At 41.4% G+C, this 12,711-nt stretch overlaps 1 protein-coding gene across 1 annotated transcript in view; it reads left to right on the plus strand.

Moving 5' to 3' along the window:
- LOC126456125 (uncharacterized) overlaps window positions 1–12,461 on the plus strand; it is a 70,908-nt gene extending 58,447 nt beyond the window's left edge. The window contains exons 4-5 of the mRNA XM_050091879.1: window positions 6,385–6,588; window positions 12,456–12,461. Of these exons, the coding sequence (XP_049947836.1) occupies window positions 6,385–6,588; window positions 12,456–12,461 (210 nt within the window). The remainder of the gene's footprint in view (window positions 1–6,384; window positions 6,589–12,455) is intronic.
- The last annotated feature ends 250 nt before the right edge of the window (window positions 12,462–12,711 follow it).

Consider the following 12,711-nt stretch of genomic DNA (forward strand, 5'->3'; position numbering starts at 1 on the left):
TCGAACGTTGGCCTGAACAGAAGCATTCCTGTGGCCGCCCTTCAGATTATTAAAAATGATGTCTGTCTGTGCTAATAATGAGATGTTAAATGCTGTGCTTCAAATTTGTGTTGAAATATCTGTTCCAGATAGGCTAGAAGAAAATTATAGCATGACAGCTATCTTATCCTGTTTTTGTGATTTCTTCAAATGTTTATTTTGCGTAATTGAGAGAATGTGAGCTACATTCACCAGTCAAAAAAACCTATTCCCTGTTATTAAGTGTGTCTTGACTGTGGACCATGTCATGCACAATCAACTGATGTCGTTGACTAGCGCTGATCCCAATTGGATAGGTCGGCCTGGGTGGCCAAGCGGTTCTAGGCGCTACAGTCTGCAAACACGCGACCGCTACGGTCGCAGGTTCGAATCCTGCCCCGGGCATGGATGTGTGTGCTGTCCTTAGGTTAGTTACGTTTAAGTAGTTTTAAGTTCTAGGGGACTGATGACCTCAGAAGTTAAGTCCGATATTGCTCAGAGCCATTTGAACCAAATGGATAGTGGTTAGGACGACAATCCACTTGAGAGGAGGAAGCGTAACAGTAGTCTATTTCTCAGGCTATCTAATTCAATGAGAAGAATGATTTGTTTTGTAGCCTCAAAAGCAGCTAGCGGTAGGTATTTCAGTCTGCGGAAAACATTAATTTGGACAGACGGAGTAGACTTGACCTGAAGCGAGTAGACGATATCCTGTCAGTTCTTGTAATTACAACGGTAACAGAGAATAATTAGGGGACAATTCTAATATCTTATGTGGTAAAAGTCGCATATGTAATTTTGTATCAATAAAGGAGATAGTCTTATAAACAAAAGAGCAAGATGATTTTTCATTTCGAGACCGACCGTCATAACAAAAGTTTATTCTTAGTTTACCCGTCAAACCTTGTGTTTCCAAGTTTTTTAGATTGTTTGAAGCTGCTATTTTATCTTATTGACCATAATGATATCGCGTTTACACACTACTTTGCAGGAATACACTTTTACTGCATAACTAAATTGCTGCAAGTACAGTTATATCATCTAGTGGGAGTATGTCGGAAGCAACACTATCATGCATACACATACAGCAGCCAGCACACCAAACTGGGCTACCTCCGCCCTCCCCAAACCACAGAGCCTCGTTCAACCAGAGCCTGCCCCCTCTGAGTATTCATAGACGCCAAGTCTGACCGTAGTGTGCTAGAGTGAATTTGAGCGAGCAGACTGTACCATTTGCAGACTACTGGTTTTTGTTACTCATATAGACTATCTTCATCTATCGTATCAATAAAAAGAATTTGTTGGAGGTTGTCATTTTAATCATATTCCTATGCTAAATGCATTGCAAGCATGACAACATGTACGAATGAATGGAAATTTGATTAAAATATCGTTTTTCAACCATAAGATCTTATCAGTGCAAGTATAAGATATTATTAGTGCCAACATTATTGAGCTAATTCTTGTCGGCAAGTGCTGTGTAAGCTGTAATTTAGATAAGCAATAGTGTCCATAAGTGTTTTGCTTTTCTTTTCACTTCGAGTCACCTGTCTTTTCGCTATGTCAGATCAATCACTTCTTAAAAGCTTGTGCTCTGTCTCTCTCCCAATAGTTCTTCATTCTATCTGATCTCTTCTTTCTTTTCTCCTCTTAGTTTTGTCTTTGGTCATGGTCTTGCCTGTACCATTCTTAACATGACTTCGGTAATCTGGAGCTCTGTCAAATCCTTTCCCATTCCTTAAACCAATTGGGCTAGTCTATTTTTTTTTTTTTTTGTAAAAGAAGTCAATGATTTGTTTAGTCAGTCTGTCGGGATTCATTCGGAGTATGTGTCCATAGATATCGATCCTGCTTTTCCTCATGGTTTCCGTGAGTCTTTCCGACTTTGCATAGAGGGCTTTATTTCTACAGAAAACTTGTTTGCTACTTTGGAATTTGGGACCCATGATCTTCCTCTAAATTTTCCTCTCCTTGATTTCCAATTTCTCCCTTTGCCCTTCCCCCCCCCCCCCCCCCCCCCCCCTCATGGCAAGTGTCTCTGCTGCATAGAGTGCTTCCTGCTTAATTACTTTAATTACTATGTTACAACGCCTTATTTTGGTGTTCCAAGAAAGGGCTGTCTTATTGTATGTGTTTTTGGTTTTCTGGAAATCTATTTCCATTTTGGTCCTTCTTGCTTCCATTGCTTCCCCCTCATTCATTCCATTCTCCTAGATACTTGAAACTCCTAACCACCTAAATATTTTGAACTTTGTTATAGTACCATTTCTTATGTTATTTGATAAATTTAATATGTGATACAGAGACCAAACTACGCTTTTATACTCTATCCGTAGTTCTAATATAAATGCCATGAGTATTTTAATGAGTAATACAGACAATTTAGTTGTTGAAATAGTTAATTTGAGTGTCTGTTGTGCCTGCAAAGTGTGGTGCAGATACCAGACTTCGGTCAGCAACATGCACTGCTTAACCTACACCTTTTATCTGCAGCGGAAATACGAATGCCATGTGTACATTTTCTTAATTTATAGAACAGTTATAACAGTGGTATCACACATGTTTTGTCTTCGATGACTTGCATATTTTGAGAAATAATTTTATTTTGGGGTATAGTTCGAATTTTTATTCGAAATCAGAGATCTGTGACTATATCTACATATTACGATAATCGGCCATTATGTGTGTGTGAGAGTGGATGTGTGGTAGGATGAGTGGGTGAATGTTTGGTGGGTGGGTGGGTGTGTGAATGACATTGATAGGTGAGTGTACTGTATTCAGACATTTGCGAAAGTGCCAAGAGCATAAAGACTTGACCGATGAAGAGTGGGGTTACAAGCGCTTCTCGGATGAGAGCAGGTTGTTCGCATAGTGTTTCTGGATGAACACTCATATGGTGAGATGCGAGGACCATTGTCAAATGTGATAGTTTCTTGGTCCAGGTGTTAGGGCGTTGGAAGGCACTACACTTACTGGTAAACGTTATTGTGACGCTGTACTCCTTCCCTAGTAGCGTATTTTCATGGGTACATTCGATTCTTACCTCATTTTTGTGGATGACAGCACATGTTGAGGTGATTTTGGAACAAGAGGATAGTTGGCAGATGGACTAACTAACTCTTTTCCCTAAATAAATCCTACAGACCATGTGTCCGACAAGAATGTAGCAATCTAACCATGTGTGGGAGGCATTGGGGAGATGTATTGCAGCACATGGACATGTACCAACAAGCATCCATCACACCTGTTTCTGAAGGGGTCCGCCAAATCTATTGGTAAAGCAAATAGAAGAGCTTCAACATCAAGATAATCATCTATCAGCTGAAAACCACTCTGGTGGAACGCTGCACCACGCGAACTCCTTACCAACATCTTAGCCAGTATGGGAGTGGATCACAGAGCATGCGCTACTGCCTGTGATGACCACAAACCCTATTAAGAACCACGCCTCTCCCCTTTTCTAATATCCAGGGGCCATCAAAATTAGCGGTGATTTATTGGTTTTGACGAAAAGTCTCATTTCTGTTTGTCTCATTGTGTATCTCTTCCAGTTTCCTTCAGTACTGTATTGTAGTAGTCCAAGTTTCATCAAGCTATGTTACTTGGCAGTGACACATCATGAAAAAGTTACTGTCGCCCTTACATTTTGGACACCAGTGTAGCAGAATATAGTTGCAACTAAGCCATGAGGTCACGGAAAGAAGTGACAGATACACAACGAGCAATTTTCTGTCACAACCTAAAATGTATCCATCTACAACTACAGTCACACTTTGCTGATTAGTGTAAAAGGTAGGCGATGAGATACTTTTTACACTACCACTTACAATAAACTGTATTTTTCGTACAATTCAGGGGCACATCGCAGTTATCATAGAATTCATTTGCACTGTTATTTTCCACAGAAGCTGTCGCAAAACAGCTCAGCGGCCATGGTGTGGTGGTTCCACAACCAATCCACCTGTCAGGAAACATGCTATTCAACACCGCTTCAACGGCACGCGAGCTATGTGCCGGACATCCATCATGTTGGAAGTAAATCGCCATTCTGTCACGCAGTGAAACATCTTGTAGTAACATCGGTAGAGCATTATGTAGGAAATCAGCATGCATTGCACCATTTAGATTGCCATCGATAAACTGGGGGCCAATTATCCTTCCTCCCATAATGCCGCGCCACACGTTAACCCGCCAAGGTCGCTGATGTTCCACTTGTCGCAGCCATCGTGGATTTTCCGTTGCCCAATAGTGCATATTATGCCGGTTTACGTTACCGCTGTTGGTGAATGACGCTTCGACGCTAAATAGAACGCGTGCAAAAAATATGTCATCGTCCCGTAATTTCACTTGTCCCCAGTGACAGAACTGTATACGACGTTCAAAGTCGTCGCCATGAAATTCCTGGTGCACAGACATATGGTACGGGTGCAATCGACGTTGATGTAGCATTCTCAATATCAACGTTTTTGAAACTCCCGATTCTCGTGGAATTTTTATTCTACTGATGTGCGGATTAGCCGCGACAGCAGCTAAAACACCTACTTGGGCATCATCATTTATTGCAGGTCGTGGCTGACGTTTCACATGTGGCTGAACACTTTCTGTTTTCTTAAATAACATAAATATCCGGTGAACGGTCCGGACACTTCAATGATGTCGTCCTGGATACCGAGCAGCATACGTAGCACACGCCCGTTGGGCATTTTGATCACAGTAGTCGTACATCAACACGATATCGACCCTTCCCGCAATTGGTAAACGGTCCATTTTAACACGGGTAATGTATCACGAAGCAAATATCGTCCGCACTGACGGAATGTTCCGTGATACCACGTACTTACACGTTTGTGACTTACTGCGGACGGCCGGTGTGGCCGAGCACTGACGGAATGTTCCGTGATACCACGTACTTGCACGTTAGTGACTTACTGCGGACGGCCGGTGTGGCCGAGCGGTTCTAGGCGTTACAGTCAGGAACCGCGCGACCGCTACGGTCGCAGGTTGGAATCCTGCTTCGGGCATGGATGTGTGTGATGCCCTTAGGTTAGTTACGTTTAAGTAGTTCTAAGTTCTAGGGGACTGATGACCTTAAAAGTTAAGTCCCATAGTGCTCAGAACCATTTGAACCATTTGAACTCTTACTGCGCCATCTATCACAGATGGAAAAAAGTGGTCCAACTAAAACATTCAGATTTCTTTACGTACTACGCGATTATGTAATAAAAAATGGGTGTTCCTATTTTAATAAAGCAGTTGATAACCGTTTGACATATTTCAGTGCCATCTAGCGGGCCAACCATACGACATCTGGTTTCTTCCTTCAAGCTAGACGAGCTTCGTTCTTTGTAGTTTTTTCGTTTGATGATTATTTCATGAGATATTTGGCCCGGTCACTATGAATTGACCACCCTGTATATCACTCGATAAGATCTCTGGAAGCGAATTCCATCATACAGGTTGGAGTAGCGGCATGATACACAGTTATAATACGTCATAAAATTGCGTCACGACCTCTGCAGGGGAAGGGGAACGGAAAGTACGTTAGTTCTGCGGTGAATGACGAAATAGTTTTCAGACTTCACGACAAATGACTCGGGGTACACTTGCTAGTAGTCTGTATCCACTCCATGTTTCTTCTTCCAGACCTGACACATTCTTCTGTTTGGCAGGGCAGAACGCTAGGTTACCACTAACACTCTACATCTACATCTACATTTATACTCCGCAAACCGCCCAACGGTGTGTGGTGGAGGGCACTTTACGTGCCAGTGTCATTACCTCCCTTTCCTGTTCCAGTGGCGTATGGTTCGCGGGAAGAACGACTACCGGAAAGCCTCCGTGCGCGCTCGAATCTCTCTAATTTTGTATTCGTGATCTCTTCGGCAGGTATAAGTAGGAGGAAGCAATATATTCGATACCTCATACAGAAACGCACCCTCTCGAAACCTGGACAGCAAGCTACACCGCGGTGAAGAGCGCCCCTCTTGCCAAGTCTGCCACTTGAGTTTGCTAAACATCTCCGTAACGCTATCACGCTTACCAAATAACCCTGTGACGAAAGGCGCCGCTCTTCTTTGGCTATTCTCTATCTCCTCTCTCAACCCGACCTGGTACGGATTCCACACTGATGAGCAATACTCCAGTGTAACTACTCCCTCTTTCACTTGTTTGGCTATAAACTGGCTACGAGGTGCTCAGTGATCTTCCACGGCTCTTCATTTGAAATCAGCTATCACTGTTTGATATTAATAATTTACATTAGCTGAAGTTGAAACGTAGTTCGAAAACTTCTACTCTCTGTACTTGTGAAAGTCGACGCACTCCGTAGAAATTTACCTAATAGCTGACTGTTTGGTGGCATTACAGTGTTCATCAGTAACCAGCCCGGCCTCGGACCTGCTGTACTTCCTGTACTCGAGCGCCAGCGAAAACGTCCACCGGCACCACATGGAGGACCTGCTGCGCGAGTACCACAGCACGCTGGTAGGCCTGCTGCGGCGTCTGGGACTGGAACAGCAGGCAGAGGCCTACACCTTCGAGGAGCTCAAGAAGGACATGGACCACTGCTTAGTAATCGGTGTTTTCTTTAGTTCCTTGAGTGGAATAGTCCTCACTTCCGAGAAACACGGTGCAGAGTATGCAAAAGCACTCAACGATCAAGAGAACTTGGATGACGCTGTCTATAAGTCATTTAGAAATCCGTATACATTGTCCTACTTGAAATACCTTGCACCACTTTTCGTTAACAAAGGAATTTTATGATCATATTGAAAACTCTTGGTCTCTTTTTAAATGCATAGGATCTAATCGTCGACATCTCTGAAAGAGATGCCATAAGAAATAATCGTCGAATCATCGTCACTTACAAAAGGAAGCTTCATTAGCGACCAGCACAATTCGCTAACATATCTGAACGACGTAATTACAGTACGTCACCGCTAGTAAACTTTGCTAAGATGTGTGTGTATCCGATTTACATTCTCTCGAAGCATATACGTGACAGATCGTTTCCTATAGTTCATACTTAACAAGTGACTTCCAATTTTCGTAGGATAAACTGAAACTAGTGTATATCTGCACTGCTTCACGACGACCTTGATCGTTTCTACGTACAATAAAACTAAAACAAGTAAAAGATGGTTAATAGAAATAATTTATTTGGATTGTATTCATAGCATGTATCTTCACTGCTTCCTGAAGATATTCATGTTTTCTACTTACAACACAATTAACACTAATAAACGTGTACTAATAGAAATATTTAGTGCGGATTGTACTTACAGAAATGTAACGAAAGCTTGATCCTTTTGTTATCCCATTTTTAAACAAATGTCAATAGAGGTGAGCGTTTCGACCGAAACACTTACATGGATACACAGTGTATGTGAGGTCAACTGACAAACCTCAGATGTTACTGAGACCAGTCTGCTGAGTGGTACGACGTACGGAAGGTTTGGGCTCCGTTAGTAAACAGTTTCCTTTCGCGAGAGACTGAAAGAAACCATCGGCACAATATTTCTTGCACATATCATTGTGGCTATCTTAGAGTATGATCTAGCAATAATTAGTATCCATGAAACTGTCCAACTTTAGGTGGCATCGACACATTACACCTTCTATATTTGGATGATACTTGATGTACAGTACAGGTTTTTGTATATTGCTCCAGTTTTCGGTGTGATTTTCGCATCACAGTTCTACCTCGTACAAAAGATAAAAGGCTGAATCTCCCCTTTTACATGCATGGGGAGAGCCTTATTCACAAATATACATAGTGGAAATTATTAAAAATTTGATACAGCGGATAAAGTATAAATGAATCACAAATGTTGTTCGAGTATTTGTAATAGTCGATGGTTCGGTACTAAACGGTTTGTCATGACCATGCATGTAATTTTCTGAACAGCTATTTTCTGTTATCACTTCTTCAGGACAACAGAACAGAAAATTCAATATGTTCCCAAGAGTATTGCAATGGTAGCATGCGAATGTCCACTGGGGATTCTTGCATTATTGCATTCTTTTTGGTCAGTTTGGTAATCTGCCACTCTGTGAAGGACTTCCCAGGGGAGGGAACACAAGTAATATGTGAGTAGTTTGTGATTGGTAGTAATATTAATGTATCGTATCCCCAAACACAATACTTACACTATCATCAAATTCCTTCACAACGTGAGTCTGGCGTTGGTAGGCTTCTACCAGGGATGTTCAATAAGCGATGCAACACACTTTTTTCTGCAAGAAAATTGTTCTTATTCAGGATTCCAATACACCATTCATTACCCATTGTTTTGGTTACAAAACCCTATTCTTAAGTACAATCTCTTTCAATGCAACAGCCTTACTCCACCCTACTGGTGGGAGGGGGGGGGGGGCGGGGGGCACCATTCCCGGGTGGTACCACTCTACTGTTCGACGTCAGAGTCGACATTTTGCTACCTCAATAAGCTCCCCATCATCCACCTACTGCTTCCTGTGGAGTGTATCCCGCATCGGGCCAAAGAGATCCAAGACGAAAGGTGCGAGATCTGGGCTGCAGCCACACGACTTTCAGCACCCCGACTGTTGGACGAATGTGTCAGAACTACCAGCAGAGACGTCCGGTTGAGCAGCGAGGTGATTGACTGTAATCCATCAATTATGTCGTCTTAGAGTATCTGTGAATTCCAACACTGAAGGAGTCAGTGGCCACTGGCACGCAGAAGATCAGATACAACTGCGCGAACTTTAATTCACCAGCAGCCGTGTAACTGAGCTGTTATTTTATTTAATTTTGACTACCACTTTCAGCATTCCGCTAAGCCATCATAAGGCACCATATGCATCGCTAAAAAACAAGCGATATTGTCTTACAGTGCCATATATTCCGGGACGTCGTGAATTCAACACCGCATCTCAAGTGCTTCATTCGGAGACCTGATTGGAATCAAGTATCAAGTACCTGGAAGAGACTTGGTGTGATATATATATATATATATATATATATATATATATATATATATATATATATATATATATATAGGGTGGTCAGAAAATCTGTGAAATGCTTGTAGGGATGTTACAGAGCAGGTTGTACTGAGACATAAATGTTAAGAAAGAAATTCGATACGTTGCTCCGTTTCCGAGTTATTTAGCATTGAAGTTAGCCAATCGGGGCGTCGCGCTCTCACATTCAAGCGGCCTGCCTGGGGCGGTGTTGCCCAACAAGTGCTTCGACTCGTTACCTGAAACTTGAATTTACGTGCGCGATGCCCCGATTGTCTAACTTCAATGCTAAATATCTCGGAAACGGAGCAGCGTATCGAATTTCTTTCTTAACATTTATGTCTCAGTACAACCTGCCCTGTAACATCTCTACAAGCGTTTCACACATTTTCTGTCCACCCTATATATATATATATATATATATATATATATATATATATATATATATATATAGGGTGGACAGAAAATGTGTGAAACGCTTGTAGAGATGTTACAGGGCAGGTATATATATATATATATATAACACAGAGATACCATATTCCGAACTCCGAAACACATTTACAGAGGCAGATTTTGCTTTGCTCTTACAAGTAATCTACTGCTTATGAACTCCAGAGTACAACTGAAATCATACCCACTGCGTTCATTTTGTAGCATCAGCAGCCTATGAGATGAGAATTGGTAGATATAGTGTGTGGGAATGGAGATGATAGCAATGCGAGTGCAGAGGCTCATGGCCGAAAATTAAGGAAATATGAAACGGGTAACCTGAAATAACAAGAAACTATTAAGAGTTCAAAAAGAAGAATCCATCAACGTTTGAGTGAAAAAAGGGAAAAGAATACAACAGAAGACAAATGGGTACATCTGAAAGACAAAAAAAAAGTGAAGGCAGAGGAGGATCAAATAGGAAAAAGAGGTTTCGTATTAGAACTTCTCCTATAAAACAAAAGATATTGAATTTAACTCACAAAAGTAGAAAATATAAAAATGTAGTAAGTGACCTAAGTGAAAGAATACAAATGTCTGAAATAAAAGATTGACAGAAACTGGCTGACAAGAATGGCTAAAGGTTGAACACAAGGCTGTAGAGGAATGTATGTTTAGATGAAAGATAGATGACACCTATAGGAGAATTAAAGAAATCTTTAGAGAAAAGAGAAGCACCTGTATAAAATAATACCTTAGGCAGCAAGCCAATACTAAACAAAGAAGATGAAGTTGAAAGATGGAACCACTGTACAGAAGCAACGAACTTGAAGACAATGCTATAGAAAGAGAAAAGGAAGTAGTTGAAAGTGAGGTGGGAAGAATTTGATTTACCACTGAAAATCTCAAGTATAAACCACGCTCCGGGAATTGATATTGTTATGATCTGTAACAAAACTACATTGACACATGCTACCCGCCCAAGTGTAAACATATTCTTCCTGACTGTCAGGAGGTGGATCTCATTTGTACATGTATACCGTGATCCGCATGTCAGAAGTTCTCTGTGATCTTTACAGACGACTGTTTCTTCTAATTGTTATGTCATTCAGTCTGAGTTCAGTGGTAGTGCATGGCTTCAGTCAGCATGGATCCAAAGGATTATCCACGAGCCTCTGCACTGCCATAACTAACATCTTCATTCCCACACAGTATATCTTCCTAATCTCATCTCACTCTACTGCTGGTGCTACAAAATAAATTCAATGGATATTGGTATGATTTCGCTAATAGCCCACTTCTACTCTTGACACCATCATTGTTGGTATGCATACCATCTCTTCAGCAAATGTGCATGTGGTAACAGTAATTACTGCCATGACAGGTGGAGGTCAAAAAGAGAGAATTCTCAAAGTTTCTACAATTCAATTCAAGAAATAAAACATCAGAACATTAGTGGTTGCTGTCATGTCATGTCGAAAGTTCCAAGAGGCCTTTCGCGAATGAGGCCGCTGTACACAGATAAGTTCCAACGCTATAAAACTGTAGCGAAATACAGGACGATCTGCAGAGGATCGACTCTTGGTGCAAGAAGCGGAAATTGACCCTGACTGCAAACAAATGCGATAACACGAACAGAAAAATTTCAGAACAATCACTGGAAGCAATTACTTCCATAAATACCTGATGGTGTGCGTACAGAGCAATTTGAAATGGAACTCTCCAGTAAAATTCCTTGCCGAAATAGTTACACTGGTTCCCGTCAGATCACTGAAGTTAAGCACTGTCGGGCTGGGCTAGCACTTGGATGGGTGACCATCTGGTCTTCCGAGCGCTGTTGGCAAGTAGGGTGTTATCAGCCCTTTTAAGGCAAACTGAGGAGCTACTTGCTTGATAAGTATCGGCTCCGGTCTCGTAAACTGACGTATGGCTGGGAGAGCGGTGTGCTGACTACATGCCCCTCCACATCCATATCCACTCTGTGGGCTGAGGATGATGCGGCTACCGGTCGGTACCGTTGAGCCTTCCAAGGCCTGTTCGGACGGAGTTTAGAGAAATAAAATTAATCCCAAGAAAGCCGATGCCGGCCTAATATTCACTGGACGAATCCACAGGAAAGGCAATCTACCAACAAAGAAAGTAGCTTACAAAATCAAAGGCCAATACGTGAATGTTGTTCGTTAGTCTGGGGTATGTGTCAGATAGGGTTGATAGAGGAAATGGAAAAGATCCAAAGAAGGGCAACACCTTTCATTTCAGGATCACTTAGTAAGTGCGAAAACACCACGGAGATGCTCAGCAAACTCCAGTGGCAAACACTGCAAGGGATGTGCTCTGCATCATGGTATGGTCCACTGCTAAGGTTCCGAGAGTGTATATTCATAGTAGAGTCAACCAACATATAAGTTGCACCTATGTACATGTCTCAAAAGAACATGAGGATAAAATCAGAGAGATATGAGCCCCACACAGAGGCAGACCAGTGATTGTTCTTCCTGCAAACCATATATGATTGGTACACGAAAAATGGGAAGTGATACTGGTACACAAAGTAGCCTCAGTCACACAGCGTAAGGTTGTTTGCGGCGTGTAGATAAAGATGTAGAAATATCATAGAGATAGGTAAAAAGCTAACAGAGTCATCTCATATTAGTTCAGATAACAACATTTCTAACTGCATACATCAAACTATGTCCCTCCCCCCCCCCTCCCCTCCCACCTACATACCATCTTAACCAAGCTACAGTTACGCTCCTAAATTCAACAACTGAATGACTCCAAAACTACTGACTAACTCCTTTTATGCTTCATGACATGGCTCATAACATGGATCATAATAAATAAAATCGAAGATAACAATATCTGCAAAATATGTGTGAAATTAATAATTATTGTAACACTGTCATTTGTTTACATCAGCAATAGATTATTTTGGATCATAGTGTTACCTATAATATTTCTTTATCCACCACATCATAGACGCTATATTTACTATCAGTGTTATACATAATCTAATCTTTCAGGATTGATTATCTGTAAAACACTATCCATGTTAAACACCTGACGAGTCGCATGATCTCACGCCTTGCTAAGCACCTTTTATCCTCACATAAGATAAAAGTGTAAAACAATGGTTAACATCCTGAAACTCCGTCAAATTTTAATTCTTCATTATACAGAAATATAAATATGTAATACTCTCTAAAGCATATCAAGATTATTAATAGCAGGTATATGTATATACAGCAAAGATGGACCAGGAAGCACATATCAAAATCA

Source organism: Schistocerca serialis, chromosome 2, assembly GCF_023864345.2.
Source record: "Schistocerca serialis cubense isolate TAMUIC-IGC-003099 chromosome 2, iqSchSeri2.2, whole genome shotgun sequence".
NCBI classification, from domain to species: Eukaryota; Metazoa; Arthropoda; class Insecta; order Orthoptera; family Acrididae; genus Schistocerca; species Schistocerca serialis.